The 17,350-nt window shown below is 40.4% G+C and overlaps 2 protein-coding genes across 9 annotated transcripts in view; both read left to right on the top strand.

Annotated features, from left to right (window-relative positions):
• Positions 1 to 2,546: 2,546 nt before the first annotated feature.
• LOC124149811 lies at positions 2,547 to 8,191 on the top strand. 3 transcript variants are annotated; one of them, XM_046521601.2, is made up of 6 exons: positions 2,547 to 2,618; positions 4,074 to 4,239; positions 4,545 to 4,612; positions 5,748 to 5,990; positions 7,200 to 7,307; positions 8,001 to 8,191. In XM_046521601.2, the coding sequence occupies exons 2-6, from the start codon at positions 4,114 to 4,116 to the stop codon at positions 8,152 to 8,154; spliced, it is 699 nt and encodes a 232-aa protein (XP_046377557.1). In that variant the 5' UTR covers positions 2,547 to 2,618; positions 4,074 to 4,113; the 3' UTR covers positions 8,155 to 8,191. The 3 variants fall into 3 exon arrangements, with proteins under 3 accessions (XP_046377557.1, XP_046377556.1, XP_046377558.1); XM_046521600.2 differs by having other exon boundaries at positions 4,074 to 4,245; XM_046521602.1 differs by lacking the exon at positions 8,001 to 8,191 and having other exon boundaries at positions 4,074 to 4,245; positions 5,748 to 6,019.
• A 2,484-nt stretch (positions 8,192 to 10,675) lies between these two features.
• LOC124149848 overlaps positions 10,676 to 17,350 on the top strand; it is a 56,594-nt gene continuing 49,919 nt past the window's right edge. For 2 of the 6 annotated variants that reach the window (XM_046521654.2, XM_048381837.1), the window contains exons 1-5: positions 10,676 to 10,746; positions 11,265 to 11,321; positions 12,646 to 12,702; positions 14,545 to 14,671; positions 16,004 to 16,146. In XM_046521654.2, the coding sequence (XP_046377610.2) occupies positions 11,291 to 11,321; positions 12,646 to 12,702; positions 14,545 to 14,671; positions 16,004 to 16,146 (358 nt within the window). In that variant the 5' untranslated portion in view covers positions 10,676 to 10,746; positions 11,265 to 11,290. Of the gene's footprint in view, positions 10,747 to 11,264; positions 11,322 to 12,645; positions 12,703 to 14,544; positions 14,672 to 16,003; positions 16,147 to 17,350 lie in introns of those variants that run through there. The other 4 variants (XM_046521659.2, XM_046521658.2, XM_046521655.2 and 1 more) reach the window with 3 other exon arrangements.

Here is a 17,350-nt window from a genome sequence, read left to right as displayed (position 1 = left end):
CTTCATTAAAAACAAATGTTCGTCCTTGAAGTGTTTCAAAAGTGCTTGAATTTAGAGTCCAAACCTGAATGAACCCTGAATCGGCATACGTCCGGACTAGCACAAGACAAGTATCCTAGGCCCTTTGGCAGGGTATAGAGTGAGTGAGTGAGTATGGTTTTACGCCGCTTTTAGCAATATTCCAGCAATATCACGACGGGGGACTCCAGAAATGTACAGACATTGTACTTATGTCGGGAATCGAACCAGGGTCTTCGGCGTGACGAGCGAACGCTAACTAGGCTACCCGACCGCCCCCGCAGGGTATATAGGTTTTAACAGGGAGTTTATATATGTCTTATATATTAAGTAATTAAAATATATATATATCAAAATATTCACAGTGCTGCCCAATACAAATTATAACAGCAGAGGGCTATTATAACGATGGCCAACAGCACGTGGTCATGTCTGAGTCAGTGGCATCTAATAAACACTAGAGAATGGCCGGCTGGCCATTGAATCTTAACATTGTGAATGAGGTACGGGATACTGAATGCTGCCGAGAGAGGTATCGTATTCGACACGTGGCAGCTGGTCATTTAGAATACTTTCTGTTGGTCAAGACTTGACCCTCGGACAGCGGCTAGGCAGATTGCTCTCTGACGCCTCTGAGATGCTGCCTGGCCATGTCTGTCTCGTTACCATAATCATGATTATATAGATGCTGTATTTATTATATCACAAATAAAGTATTGTGGACCCACTGATCGACTCATTGGTGTGTTTGAAGGACAGATATCCCAAACAATTTAGCCCGGGATACATGTACAAACACACGCACGCACGTCGCAATTTTAATGCAATAATGTTGAACGCGACGTTGAACCCCATTTCACCTCACCTCACGAAATGTCAGTGCCCTGCAGGAACTGCTCAAGGTGAAGAAAAACAGATACAGCAACGGGCAGCTTGATTAAACCTTCTTACACATAGGTTTTCTCTTAGAAGTTAAAAAACATACCATGCACCGTTGACGACAAAAGGTCCCGCCTCCGTCGTCAAGTGGATAGAGCCTGCCTGGAGAGCGATGGGTTGGTGGTTCAATCGTGTCATACCAAAACATCGTAAACAGATGGTATTTGTTGCTACCCTGCCTGGCGCTCGGTATTAATGTGATATGTGACTGGTCGGCTCGGAGTCAGTATACTGTGAGTAAGTGGATTATTCACTGTCAAACTGCGGCATGGTATGGATATTACAACCTCACTTCACCATTGACGGCCAAGGACGTCATTGAGTGAATGAGCCTACATGTGGTTTAACGCCGCCTTGAACAGCCATACACTGGATTGTCTGATCAGTTGAGACTCGATTGTTTACAGGTAGTTGTCGTATCCAGGAGTACGCCCAATCTGTTTCGGCAATATTGGCAAGACGAAGGGACGCAACTCATCTTCCCGAGGCAGGGGAGTTAACTGACTTTAAAAGTCCAGTTTCCACCCTTGCTGAACTAGGCTGGAATTATTTAGTTATGTTTTGGCAGGACTAACGAGACTATGCATAGTCCGTTATAATCCCGTAACGAAATCGATATCCGGTTTCCCAAATAATATGGCAACTGCTGTGCCGAATTCGTTCGATTACAGGATTTACCGTCAACTGGGCGTCGATAGATATCTCCTTAATTTTTTGATAAAGGTGTTCAAGTAATTTTATTCACTTCGCGATTTAAAACCCGTTTTATAAGAATAAAAATCTAAATCATAGACCAGATCGTCTTCACTGGGCGCCACCATCTTGTTTGAATCAATGCAAGTGATATGAGAGATGTAATATGATTGGTCAGTAGTGGGGACAAGGAAGGGACATAACTCGTAATAGCAACTGTTCGCTCAAGATGGAACCTAGATTTACCAGACTAGTTCGACAAGGGTGGAAACTGGACTTTTAGTCAGTTAACTGCTTTGCCTCGGGAAGATGGACGCAACTATACAATGTGAATTGATGCGCCATACTCGTGGATCTAATGTAACATGTCTCAACCTACGGCTGTGATGGCAGACAAGGGATCACAATCCGGACCAGCCTGACATTTAAACCCTAGACTAGCGGATTCTGGCAAGGCCGAGGGACGCAACTCTGCATGACCAATTACTAGTAATCAAATCTCATGATTGTTGTGAGCGCAGACTAAGATCAGATGCTCAGGTTGATTGACTTGACTGATTGTGTGCAATCCCACCAAAACTACGGGACACTGCTCAAGCTACCAATCACTAGTTTGTCTGGCCCAGATTCGAGAATATTACTGATTGCTGCGTTAAACAACAAACAAAACAAAGGCTTTCCGTTCACAGTATCTTTGTCCATGTACGCAATGGCTACTTCCTCAGCCTCTCGGTAAATGTACATGCCAACGATCCTGAAAACATTATCGTGCACAATAATGAATATGATTTGACCTTGTGATATATTTGGTTGTGTGTCACGCGTGCAGGGTCGCATTGAAAGCGTAGACAACCTGATTATTTAATAACAGGATGTTGAAGGCCGCGTCTGTCCCATATACATTCAAGCTAGACAGATTCGTAGGAGAATCACATGCAGGCTTTTCTTGCAGTATCGCTTGTATAAAGGTAAGGGAAGTGTTAAGCTACTTAAATGACGATTGTTTATGGCTTTTTATTTGTTTTCCCAACTTTCAATTGTTGAACAGCTTCGTTTGTATATTTCGAGTCACATAATAACTGAATTTTCTTTTATCAACAACTTAGCAGATATATATCTTTCGGTCATAACATCACCGGGTTAAAAAAAGATTCCTAGATAATGTTGGTGCACAGGAATTAAGTTAGCAGTACGTTACAGTTATCTAATCACTAATTGTTATGTTTTAGTTGTTTGGAATTAATGAAATGGGATATGCTTCCGTACACTCCCTCATACCTTCTTCTGATTGTGAGTGAGTATGGTTTTAGGCCGCTTTTAGCAATATTCCAGCAATATCACGGCGGGGGACACCAGAAATGGGCTTCACACATTGTACCTTTGTGGGGAATCGAACCAGGGTCTTCAGTTTGATGAGCGAACGCTTTAACCTCTGCCTACCCCACCGCCCCTACCTTCTTCTGAAACCTATCTGAATTTTTGAAGTGTGCATTGTGACCATCCTATGGTTTGCAGGTATATGTTTAGCAACCATCCGTTAATATTGCTATGTTTTTTGATAATATCGGTTTGTTCGTCTTAATATCATGTACAGAATTGTCCAGAATGTATGTCCGTTATTAAATTCACTTCCTAATATGCAATTATTTGCTAAAAAAACAAAGGTCACTTTCAGTATATACATTTATTTACTCAATATACACAAATTTGACTGCAATAACATCAAGTGAATTGTTCATCGTGAATGGTCGGTTGGATAAGCGATCATCATGCTTAACAGAAAACGGAAAATGGTGTGTCAAGTAAAATAACATGCATAAAAAATTACATTAAAACATAAATATACAAAAATATGTCACTTAACTTCATAATGTTCCATCATGTTCAGTTAATCTTACAGTTTCCACGCTAAATCACAACGCGATTAGGAATCAGAGGTATCCTCCCAAGCCCTGCTGATACCATCAATGCTGTTGCTTTACGTGTTTAAGAGGTCGCCTTCTGTCTTTGTTATTTCGGGGACCCATTCCCAACATTCCCAGTGAAATCTATTTCACATGTCAAGCCTCCTATCTCCATCCGGGGGCACGGGTGGCCCAGTCGTCTTAGGCGCCGCGATTCGCTGTGCAGAGTTGCGTCCCTTGGGCACGCCAGAAACCTATGATTGTGAGTTCGAATCCCGGTTCGCCCCGATTATGTTTTAGGGTTTGTCAGCACCATACCCGTGCTCGTGGATTTCACCGTAGTGGCAAACGTCTGAGACCTGCATCGCTTCGGGCTTTCCTCCCACATTAATCTGACACGCCGTGATATAACTGGAACAGTGTTAAAAGCGGCGTTAATTCAACTCACTCACTCACTCACTCATCTCTTGTGATGTTGGTGCAGCAGGATCCCATAGATCCCACTTCACTCCCCATCAGTTCCAGATTGCTGCAGTCCTCCAGTGCATGAAACAGCAGTATGGTCAAGGAAGGGAGCCGAGCGCTCAGTGCGGGCCAGATGGGGCCACGGGATGTTCAGACACCTGCATCAGACAAGATCCCAGCATGGTCCGCTGCGCCCAGTCAGACATGCTGCACGACACGTGTATGGGTAGGAATCGGTGGAGGGGGTATAGAAACAATGAAAAAAACTGAACAGATTGTTGTTCACTCTCTCAACCACTGGTGTGGCTGTTCCGGGCTGGATTACAGACAGGCCGCCTTTATTTAGCTGGAATATTGCTGACTGGTGTAAAAGAATAATTTCTCTCCCCTGTGTCACTTTACTGGCAGGTATACTGTGTAACTACTTGTATGCCCATCGAAGTTGGGTTGTCACCGTGCTGTAACCGACAATGAGTGTACAATAGTTATTACTTGTAGTGTATGTTGTTTTTTACGTCTTTACAGATTTTGATTGTGACTTTGTGCTGCGCCATAACCATAACCAGCTTGGCAATCCTTATATGGAGAGAAGTGTAAGTACACGTGACAATCCTTATATGGAGAGAATTGTAAGTACACGTGACAATCTTTATATGGAGAGAATTGTAAGTACACGTGACAATCCTTATGTGGAGAGAATTGTAAGTACATGTGACAATCATTATATGGAGATAATTGTAAGTACACGTGACAATCCGTATGTGGAGAGAAGTGTAAGTACACGTGACAATCCTAATATGGAGAGAATTGTAAGTACACGTGACAATCCGTATGTGGAGAGAATTGTAAGTACATGTGACAATCCTTATATGGAGAGAATTGTAAGTACACGTGACAATCCGTATGTGGAGAGAAGTGTAAGTACACGTGACAATCCTTATATGGAGAGAATTTTAAGTACACGTGACAATCCTTATATGGAGAGAAGTGTAAGTTCACGTGACAATCCTTATATGGAGAGAAGTGTAAGTACATGTGACAATCATTATATGGAGAGAAATGTAAGTATATGTGACAATCCTTATATGGAGAGAAGTGTAAGTATATGTGACAATCCTTATATGGAGAGAAGTGTAAGTAGATGTGACAATCCTTATGTGGACAGAATTGTAAATCATGCGAAAACATGGTGGCACACGCCTTTGGGAGAGAGGTTTACTGTAGTCTTTACTGGCAGTGGAAATATCCATTACGACTTTAAGTGGCAATGCACAACTACGTCATCAGTGTTTCACGTGAAGTGGATATACACAAGATGTCATCACTATTTCACGTGAAGTGCATATACACAAGATGTCATCACTATTTCACGTGAAAGGGATATACACAAGATGTAATCACTATTTCACGTGAAGTGGCAATGCACAAGATGTCATCACTATTTCACGTGAAAGGGATATACACAAGATGTCATCACTATTTCACGTGAAGTGGCAATGCACAAGATGTCATCAATATTTCACGTGAAGTGGCAATGCACAAGATGTCATCACTATTTCACGTGAAGTGCATATACACAAGATGTCATCCCTACTTCACGTGAAGTGCATATACACAAGATGTCATCACTATTTCACGTGAAGTGGCTATAGCTCTTCTTAAGTACCTTTTACATAATCATGAATATTAAGTAATGAATGTGTGATATGAAATACTCTTCCCCTGTAGTCCAACTGGGGACCACGAAGCAGAGGTGAACGAGCGGTTCCCTGGGTTCTTCCGGACGGTGGAGCAACAGTTTGACTTCGAGCAGGCATTCTTCAACATCTCCTCACAGTACCACGAGGTGAATTCCAGCGTGGAGGACGAGGCCTCCTGTCATGTCTCCTGTCACCAGGTGCACTCACCGGAGTACGACAGAGATCGGAGGATGGCACCGGGCCTCATTACATACCATGCCTGTTGTCAAACGTACGTCATGATGCGCATCATTGGGGAGAGTGAGTGAATGTTGTTGAACACCGCGATTTTCTAGCGATATCATTGCTATCTGTACATGACCGAATCTGGGCCAGGAAAAATAACTGATTGAAACGTCAGCGTCAGCCAAGTACACGCGTCTGACCACGTGATCTTTTTCAGTCAACTCTGGCGACAAGCATATGTTACTGGGTACCATTTCTACCCTGGAGTCCTATTCTTTTATATGCCCCGACTGCTAGTGACTTCAAGTCACCTGGGCATCATAAGACATCAAAGACACACAAGGTAGACACAATTTATGGATAAAAACTTCTTGATTGATTATTAATAATAATAACAACAAAAACAACAACAACAACAATAACAATAATAATAATAATAATGCGTTAGCCTCCATGTAGAGTTCATGCTCAAAGCGCTTCATTAAAATGTCTATCTGGAAAGCATTTTTGAACAAACGTATCTTTAGTTTTGCTTTGAATGTCTGAAATGTTGAGGAAAGTCTAATCTCAAGTGGAAGATAATTCCATAACTTTGGGGCAGCCACACTGAAAGTCTTTAGTCCATAGCTGGAAAGTCTATGCTGAGGAACAGATAGCAGGTGTTGATTAGCTGATCGAAGAGTTCTTGGTGGATGATGAAGCTGGAGCAGAGTGGAGAGATAAGCTGGAGCCTGGTTGTTGACACACCTGTAAGACAAAGACAGCATTTTGTACATGATCCTTGACTCAACCGGAAGCCAATGTAGATGCTTGAGGACAGGAGTGATGTGTGCCGTACGTGATGTCCTTGTCACAATAGTGTACAGTAATTTACAGTAATGTACAGTAATTAAAGAAGTTGTTATCCATAAATTGTGTCCACTTTGTTATCCACCAACTTCTAAGTAATGCCTATCAAACAATTCGTCATGGACACAGTTATGTCAGTTATAACCTTGATACCAGAGAGTTAACTAACTTTAAAAGTCCAGTATCCAGCAAGGGTGGACACTGGACTTTTATAATCAGTAAACTCTCTTGCCCCGGGTACATGGCTTGATCCCAACTAGAGAAGCTACAAAATTTAGATATGAATTACGTTCACGATATTTTTTTTCAAAAACAACCCGTAAAGATTCGTACCTATTGCTTGCTATCAACCTGAAGTATTATTCCCAGAAAAAATAATGACTTTTGTGTATACTTTTGTTTGCAGGATAACGTCTTTTAAGTCTGAACAATATCTTCTAAATGTGTTCGGTAAGAAGAAGAAGATAGCCCAACTTCATTCCCTTAAGCAGTTTTTCAAGGTCGAACAATGTCAGTGAGTATAACAAGGACAACACAACAATACGTGTGATGCCGTGACAGGGCAAGATGGCATTGACTGTCTACACATAGTATGGGGCGTTTCAATTCACTTTAATTAAAAGTCGAAATATACAATCCATTGATGATTTTGTTTATATTAAGCAGTTATATGTTTCAAAAGCTCCATGTTTGTAGTATTCGAGGCTCTATTTCCGCACCTGCTATTTTACAACAAAGCAAAGTAAAGCAGTGCAGAGTTGCGTCCCTTGGTCACGCCAGAAAGCTGTGATCGTGGGCTCAAATCGTAGGCCCTAATCGCGGTTCGCCCCGATTATGTTTGTTTCTAAGTTTGTCAGCACCACACTCGTGGGATTTTGATCGAGATTAGATATTTTTTTAGTTACAACTACGAAACCAGATATTTCTAAATTTAAAGCTATGAGCCTTATTTAAAAAAAAGGAAAAACACCTTGCAACATTGTATTTTTTGTGTGGCAGGCCACCTTTTAAATCATTTATAGTTGTTTCAAGAATTTTGGGGAAAATTCTTTTTCGAGAAAACCCCTTGATATTACTGGAATACTTTTCCAACTCACTGAACCTCTTTAAACAATCAACACTCATCACTGTGGTATTGGGTCGCCAATTACCACGATGTTCAGTCGTATCGAGATCCACAGTATATATGACGTTGCTCTTGTTCCAGACATGTGTCGAACTTCATGTACGGAAAGTGCCTACAGAGGTATGAGTCTGCAACCGCTGTCACTGAAGACCCACAACGTGGTATCCATGACAACCTGAAGTACACAATAGAATGGGTACAGGTACCCGGATGCTGCAAGTGTATTAACAAGTAAAGAGACAATTGTATGAAAATGTAAAATAAAAACACGTATCAAACATTTATTTAATGTTTTGACATTCACCTTCACCTTTACCAGCTTTTGTGAAACCCACGGGTGCTGACAAACCTAGAAACACAATCAGGGGAATCTTGGATTCGAACCCACGATCGTAGGTTTCTGACACTCATAGGAGACGCTACTCTGCTGCGCCTTAAAAGAATGGACCACACGTACTAAGATTAGTCAGACGCCAGGCCAAGATTATATGCATTCGACGTAATAAGCGTAATAAACGCCCCGCTCTAATAAGCGCCCACGGCGATATTTGCTAGTATATTGGCTAGTGAACAATCCCAATTAGCACCCCTTCCGATTGATCAATGTACACTTATTTATTCGTGTATAATACGGACTCGTGTGTTATATGCACCCTTAATTATGGGCAATTAAATTCTGGAAAATATATCTGTCGTGTATAAACCACGAAATTTACTGATCATTCAACTCTGTTTTTTCTCTCACCAAAACTATATTCTAATAAGAGCCCCCTATTTCTAATTTTGAGAGCGCCCAGGGCGCTTATTACGTCGAATACGGTATTATAGATTTAAAATGGAAACGGATAAACGAAAATTGCAATTATTTAATGGCCAATGAACAAATCGATAATTGAAACCACACCTTATGCCATCACCCTCGATTATCCAGTGTATTCTGTCTCCATTCTATCACATGGAACATTCGACATCATAACTTCGTCTCGAAAGGACGTCGCCACCTTCATCTCTCTTATCACAAATTAATTTGATGAGACGGCTATTTTTAAAATCCTGTCATTCGAATCTACGGATTCCTTTTAGAACGGAAGTGTTTTAGGGCCATTTTTTATATTTTATTATACTAACTTGAAATTACAAGATGTTATGTTGAAATATAAAGATGCAAAGTTGAAAGTTTAAGATAATAAGTTATTTCAAGTTATAATCTTAAAATTTCAACTTATTATCTTGAAATTTCAACATCATTTTAGTCAACTTAGTATGTATCTTGAAGTTTCAACTTAGTATCTTGAAATTGCAAGAAAAACAAAATGGCCCTAAATGCTTCCTTATAAATGTGCAGCTTACGTTTTATCAGCAGTGCCTGGCAAGTTTAGGGATGGTTGACTGTTTGGTCGCTCCCAACGGCGTGGGATGCTGCTTATGTAACGTCACCTACAGTGACGTCACGTCACTGGTGTGTCCATCTTCCCGAGGCAAGGGCGTTAACTGACTATAAAAGTCCAGTTTCCACCCTTGCCGAACTAGGCTGGTATTATGGAGTTATATTTTGGCTGGACTATCGAGTCTATGCATAGTCCAATCAAAATCACGCAAACGAAATCGAAATCCGGTTCGTAAACTGTCCTGTAGATTTCGGTCGTTTGCAGGATTTGCAAAGCATGTGCACCGCTAACTCGTTGTCAACAGATATTTTCCAAATCTCTGCATGTTTTTAATCAAAGTGCTCACTTGATTTGACGCATTTCGCGATGTAAGACACGTTTTATCACAATCTAGATCTTGATTATCAACCAGATCGTCCTGACTTGGCGCCGCCATTTTGTTTAAAGCAAACGCAAGTGATACGAGAGGTGGAATCTGATTGGTCCATAGGAGAAGCTTAGAAGGGACATAAATCGTAATAGCCACTTGTGGCACAAGGATCGAACCCAGGAATTCCAGCTTAGTTCGGAAAAGGTGGAAACTGGACTCTTAAAGTCCGTTAACTCTCTTGCCTCGGGAAGATGTGGTGTGTCTGGCCAAGTTTGGAATATTTACAGGTTGCCGTCATATAGCTGGGATGTTGGTGACTATATTATAACAACAGCAAATCATGGGTTAACTGGTTCCAGAAAAGACGAAAAGATGTTTCAGGTCTCGTTATAGTGACAACGTCTTATTGCTGTTAGGGTGTCGTGCCAAGATGACACGGATCGTTCCTCATGCCAGCGATGACTGGTTTGCCTGGCTCAGACTCGGCTATTTACAGCCTGCAATGATACATTAACACTGGATATTTGACCTCCCAGTGTTTTTTTCGTGTTTGGAAAAATGTTTGTTTAACGCCGCACTCAGCACTATTTCAGCTACGTGACGGCGGTCTGTAAATATTCGATCCTGGGCCAGACAATCCGTTGATTAACATCATGAGCAACGATCTACGCAATAGGGATATGATGACATGCGTCAACCAAGTCAGCGAGCCTGACCTTTTCTAACCCGGATCTTCGCGGGTCGTTTGGAAAAATGAGCAATTTACTTGTACATTGTTAAGGAAAATGAAAACACCTCAGTACCTTTACACAAATTATATAAAGACATTCTGTTAGATATTTGCCCAAATGTGTGCGCAAAAACATTTGCACTTTTCCAATGTAAACACTTAAATAGGTCAACAGATAGAGTGCACTTATTATCAGTATCATAATGTGTTATAACTAGAACCATATGTACTTCTAATGACAACAGACATTTGATACTTGTTGATAATACAACCTCAAACTGCTAGCAGCATTTTACCAACAACGCTGACATCAACTTGATGGAGCGGGCCTAAGTGTAAGTAAGTACATGCATATATACATCCATGATAGAGTTAATCCGATTTACCTGATTTCAGGAAATACTTGATATCGCATGATTTTGCTCAAAAAGTCGACTGCAGCTGAAAGAATGGTATATATCCTGCTGGGGTCCCAGCAGATTGCAGAGGTCCCTTATAGCTTGGCTTACGTTGATTGCTTGCGATTTATAATACTTGTTTTGAAAAATGTCGTTGTTTAATGGTCTAATCTTATTATTGTTTTGACACTAGTTTTTAATACGAATCTGGGATATGTTACCATTTGCTTTACTGTCCTTTGGTGACAGGTTTCAAAAATTAAATTCTTTACTGTGTGAAGTCACAGTATGGCTGAAGCGAATCCAAAGCCTTTTTATATTCGGGAATTGTGTTGGTTTTGCAATTTAATACAGTAAATATTCTCCGTGTTCATAACACTGTACGGAGCGCAATTATAGATTCTAGAGAATACTCTTTGTAAATAAAACATTTTTTTGCGAATCGTCCATATTTTACAGAGCTTCAGACTGTGCCAAAGGGCAAAATGTATTTACGTTACCTTACTCTACTGTTTGGTAAGTATATTTGATGCAGTACTTCGTTAGTAAGCATGTAAAATCCCGTTGAACGCTTGCAGTAAAATATTAATGGTAAAATGAAACAAGGATAATGTCTCTGAAGCCCAAATTTCGGCTCATGGATGTCCTAGTCGTATAGACCCGTGAAGATCCGGGGTAGGATAGGTCTTCAGCAACCCTTGCTTGCTGTAAAAGGCGATTATGCTTGTCGTAAGAAGCGACTAACGGGATCGAGTGGTCAGACTCGCTGACTTGGTTGATGCATGTCATCGATCCCAATTGCGTGGATCGATGCTCATGATATCAATCACTGGATTGTTTGGTCCAGACTCGATTATTTACAGACCGCCGTCATATAGCTGGAATATTGCTGATTGCGACGTTAAACAACAAACCAACCAACAATATGTAAATACAATTTTACGAAAGTTAAGATGTGATATATATAACGTATGGATTATTTGCTTTATCTGTTCTGAGTTAATATAAAGCAAACGTATGAAGTTATCGCACACACTCCACCAAAATGTGATGAGGCCTGCAAGCATTGAATCATTTCCAGTTCTTTGAAAATATTATTTGCATCTGCAATGAATATTTCGTTACTTCTTCCCAAATTCCCGTTTCCCACTTGAAGAGTCCTTCTTCTATCAATATTTTTTTATTTGTTTTTTGTTTAACGCCGCACTCAGCAGTATTCCAACTATATGACGGTGGTCTGTAAATAATCTAGTCTGACCAGACAATCTAGTGATTGATAACATGAATATCAATCTACGCAAGTCAGCGAACCTGAGCACTCGATCCATATATATCAAGGACCGCCTCCGTGGTCTAGTGGATGGAACGTCTGCCCGGATAGCTAAAGATCGATGGTTCGATTCCGGGCCGCATTATTCCAATATATGTTAAAAGATGGTACTTGTTGTTACCCTGCCTTGCGCTCCGCATAAAGGAGATAAAATTAGGACTGTATCTGATTGGAGTATGCGTGTTAACCTACAGCATGTCATCTATGTGGGTTAGCACAATATAACCGACATTATTCCAGTATTAACTATGGCTTATAATAAAAATTAATTTGAAAATAATACCAGCGTTAGCCCGGACTAGTACAAGCACACACACATACGCGCGCACGCACGCACGCACGCACGCACGCACGTACGCACACGCAAGCACACGCCCACTCAAATTCAATTATCGCTGCTTGCACGTTACAGCAGCACTCAGTTATGGGTCATAATAGCATAAGTTTTTTTGTTACCTTATACGTTACAATACAATAGTTGTTAGGTGTGAAATCATGTCTTTCTTTCAGCACTTACTACAGATTCCAGTTGGGGCTGTCACAAGAAACACATTGAAGAGATAAAAGGTATGTTTACATTCTAACCATGCTGCCACTGCATCCTTATCAACTGATACGAATACGAACAGGAGATTTGGAAAGAGCGATGTTTGCGACAGGGCTTAAACGTCACGTAGCATCACGAAGCTTTTTTGGCGCTGAGATTGTCGTTAGGGTGTCGTAGCAGAAATAATCTTATCTAAGTATATTCGAAGCTGATTTATCACTGAATTAAGTTTAAGACAAAAAACATGGGGTCCTGCAAAACTATATAAATTAACTGCCCTTGACAAGAAATGGTCCAAGTTCCTTCGTTACTCGGTATCATTGCTTCGACCGGTGTGCAAGCGGTCATTTGTATAATCTTGAAATTTGCCCTCTAATCCCAAATGTGGAGACATTGAGAGTGGAATTTGAAGACGTTTACGACTGACTTACCATTTGCAGGATATATATTTACCTTTTGTTTCTTTAATAAAAATGGTTCGTGATTGCTAACGGAAAAGCACCCAACTGCCCCCTTACATTCTTATTATACCATCTACTTGATAATTGAAATGAAATCGAAATTCAAAGAGCAGAGCTGAGAGCAGCGAAAGAGGGCTCATGGCTGCATTATCACAGTTGACAAACATGGATGGTCGTGACATGAATTAAATATTATGTGCAAACTATTCCCGTTAACAATGATCTTATTTTAAATAAATAAATTGTAAGTCATGACGATGCAGGATCAAAGTGAAACTTTAACAACCAGTATTTTCCCAAAATGATTTGTTTATGTTTAGACTTATTGAGAATGAACACAAATATATTTCAAACCTATCTGTAGGCAACAGGCAAGTTGTACAATAATATTAACCACGTCAAACCTTCAAGACACGTCTTCAGACACAGGTAGATGGTTGACACACTTGCGGAACAGATTCCTATATATCGCAGAAGTGCCTGTTCTAAATCCATAGTGTAGACTAGAGAATGATTCCTTTGAAACAATATCGTAGTAAAAGTTTGGTATTGACAAATTCATAATTTGCAGTATCCGTTGATTAAACGACTTTTTGATTTTGAGTTTCTTTCGATCAGGTGTTAAATAATTATGAAAATTGCCTTCATGTTCAAGGTCTGACTTATGGTGCATCACTTACGTACACACAGTATTCTGATTTATGACACACCTGAAGCAAGATATCTTTGTGTAAGAGCCAGATTTTGCGGCAGCTGGTATGCTCTACTGCATGTTTCTGCCCTATGTTATAATACTTGGTCTGACATGATCCAAAATCTCATCAAAGCAGGCTTCATCTTTACGTCGATAATTCTTGAAGGAAGGTCAGTCTCTAGCCTTCAGTTCCTGTAGTTACTTACAAGGATGCAATTTTTAAAACACAGGTGTGTGCCAACATCTTCCTCTTTTCCCATCTCTTTCTATTGCGTTTTCTCCGAAGAAAAACAGATATTAATAATCCTGCCTCCACGATTTTCCTTACCTTCCACTGGGACAAGATGCTCATCGGAGACGCCATGTTGAACGACGTAACAACAACACATATTTGTTTGTACATCGATAATGGCAGCATGCAGCTCCCTTTGGTCGATTTCTATCACTATGAATATCGTAGTAAGCGTAAATTTACATTTTGTGACAAATAAATGCCTACCCACAATGATTGAGATATGATATGAATATAATTATCGCGATGCCGCTTCAATCAGAGGTAGCTATTGTGATGGGATACGTCTAATTGTCTATGTAATAAGAATCGGTATTTTTCCAAATGCATAGTAGAATGCATGCTTGACATGTATGTGATAAAGACTCACCCATAAAGTCAGCGCAAAATGTGGAACGGATTTCCGGTTTTTCAGTACCAAGTGAGCCCATTGACGTTGTGCTGAATCTCACCTGTCCTGAACTTAAGGATACATGGAATACGGGCACCAGTGTAGTGTGGGACGTCCCAAAAGTTGCTTTCGTTGTTGATAAATATAAGGAGTAAGTATGACCATTTTTCTGCAAAGCTGAATGTTTATTTTCTCCAGGAAAACACAAATACACAGTACAGACTATGAACTAGTGAGAGGGCTGATCAGGGCATCACGCTGTGAAAAAGTACGGGCTAGAATTGGTCTTCAGCAACTCATGCTTGTAAGAGGTGACCAAAGGGATCGGGTGGTCCGGATCACTGTCTTGGTTGATGCATGCCATTGTATCCCACTTAGACACAATACGTAGATCGATGCCCATGATGCCAATCACTGGATTGTCTGGTCCAGACTCGATTATTACAGAACGCCGTCTTATAGCTTGAATATTGCTGAGTGCGGCGATAAACAACAAACAAACAAAACAAACTAGTTTGGCTAAAACTGTTAGTTTCTACCGTCGGTTTAAGTAATTTATATAGTTAGTGGTTAACGAATTTGTCCTCTGAAGAGCTGTCATGAGACTGATTTTAAGAAGATGTTTCAGACAAAGTACTTTCACTGTCTAATGACAGCTCTTCAGTGTAACTGACAATGACATATGAATGACGTCATACTTATGATGACGTAATAAATTACAACTTATATTATGGTGTTGATTGAGAAATTCTTCTTTAAAAGTAATAAATGTGAGTTAACAAGGACTTTCATTTAAGAAATCATGATTAATAAAAATGTATCACATCAGTCACAGACAAAAATGTTTACTGGTTGAATGTCGTAATTCTTCTTTAGATTGAACTAACTACAATTCAATACTTTTCTATTTTTGTAATTATCAATGGATTTTGCTGTACCACTACTTAATGGTAAAAAATAGACTAATTCCAATATCACAGTCACCCATGCATGTCATCCAACATCACTTAACACGTTTGGTGACCGCCTCCGTGGTCCAGTGGTAGAGCGTCCGCCCGGAGAGGGTTCGATCCCCGCCGGAGTCATACCAAAAGACGGTTAAAGATGGTACTTGTTGTTACCCTGTCTGGCGTTCGGCATTGAGGGGCTAAAACAATGACTGGTCGGCTCGGCGTCAGTATACTGTGCAGTTTGTACATGTTAATTCATGTTAAACTGCGGCATGGTATCTCACTGAGCTGGCATATAAATCGGCATCAGTCCGGTCTAGTACAAGCAGCCACTCACACACACACACATACATGCACGTCGCTATATAAGTGCAACAATCTTGGACGCGACGTTAAACCCAATTCACCTCACCTAACACGTTTGGTATACCTTATGGATTTTTTGGGTGGAGTGGGCTGAGTCTGGACCACACAATCAATAGCGTATTTTGATGAACAACATCGATTATCATCTAACCTTGTTTACATTCAAGTTATATCGATGTGGCAGATCTGAACGAATGTTGTTCAGTAACATGTGACTCGAAAAGTGGCAAAAGTTACGGCTCTGAACTCCACAAAGCAGTGACATGCAACACTGGATATTGTTCAGAATGCGTCGAAAAAGCAAAAACATGTGAGTATAGTATGATTATTCACTGAACTGCAGAAACAGAAACAGCCACATACCTACCCTTTTCTGAATACCCCAAAACCTTCCCACCAGACACACGTGCCATGAACCATTTTGACTTTACCAAGTCAGATGGCCTCACCCGTGTCTGTATTTTCTCATCTCTGAGACCTTATATTGTCTTATGCTGCACGACCAGCTGACGTATAACAAATAGCATGACTTTCGGATTACTGATGTCACTTCCGGTTTGGGGAAACATATGTCAAATGCACTACGAATGTCCAATGCTTCTAGCCACCACAGCCATAAGCACTTTCAGTTTAAGGACTTCTGGTTTCAAAAACACATGCCAAATGCGGTGAAACTGTGAAGAGGAACGCCCCACACCCGTAGCTGTCTGAATAACAAAGTTATGAGCACCTCCCCTTTCATCTTAGCACTTCCGGCTTTTGGAAACATATGCCAAACGCAGTAAAGTTTAAAACAGAAATCCCTATACCTCTAGCTATTCTAATGGCAATGTTATCAGCACTTCCGGTTTAATGACACCCTTCCGGTTTGGGAAAATATATGCTCAGTGCAATGCACTTGAAACAGAAAGTCCCGTGCGTGTAGCTACCATAATTTTTAACAAAGATGTGAAGACAAGACATGTGGAAGCAGATGTGGTGTTACAAATGAATAGTTATGTTACCACACTGTAACTGTTTTCTGAATTATACTGTGTTGTCATTATAGATACTGTCGAAGCGTGTACCACCAATATGGCCTCATGGGTAATTGAATAGAAAGTACATGCCTTTTCATTATAAAACAATTGTTTAAAACATGTCACATTTGTTACAATTCTCGATATTCGTTAGTTGATCACTTTTAGTTGTATTTAAACCCTTAATTTGCAACACTTTTGTAAGAATGTTTACCGGAATGATGAGACGGAGACAGTGTCAACGTGTCGCTTTCTCAACAGCGATTTCCTGGATGATTTCTATTTGCATAAAGCATCAAAATCATGTCAAGCAGATGAAGTGTAACTGGGGAAATTGTGTCATTTTTCAGTTACTTAATGCTTATTTGCCTTAACCAATGCTTCTTGCATTCTTCTATATACACCCGGTGGGGTCGACAGAGTATGACAATTCGGAAGATACGTGGTGTCGACCTATTGGAAGATAAACTTGAAGAGTTAAAACATGAATACGGA

This window comes from Haliotis rufescens, unplaced genomic scaffold (assembly GCF_023055435.1).
Source record: "Haliotis rufescens isolate VD_foot unplaced genomic scaffold, xgHalRufe1.0.p SCAF_4, whole genome shotgun sequence".
In the NCBI taxonomy this organism is placed as follows: Eukaryota; Metazoa; Mollusca; class Gastropoda; order Lepetellida; family Haliotidae; genus Haliotis; species Haliotis rufescens.
This window is presented reverse-complemented; position numbering and strand designations above follow the sequence as displayed.

Coding starts and splice junctions, on each gene's coding strand:
- LOC124149811 (XM_046521600.2), top strand. CDS start 4,114: ATGGTCAAGGAAGGGAGCCGAGCGCTCAGTGCGGGCCAGATGGGGCCA. Junction 4,246..4,544: donor GCTGCACGACACGTGTATGG/GTAGGAATCGGT, acceptor ACGTCTTTACAG/ATTTTGATTGTGACTTTGTG. Junction 7,308..8,000: donor TTCAAGGTCGAACAATGTCA/GTGAGTATAACA, acceptor CTCTTGTTCCAG/ACATGTGTCGAACTTCATGT.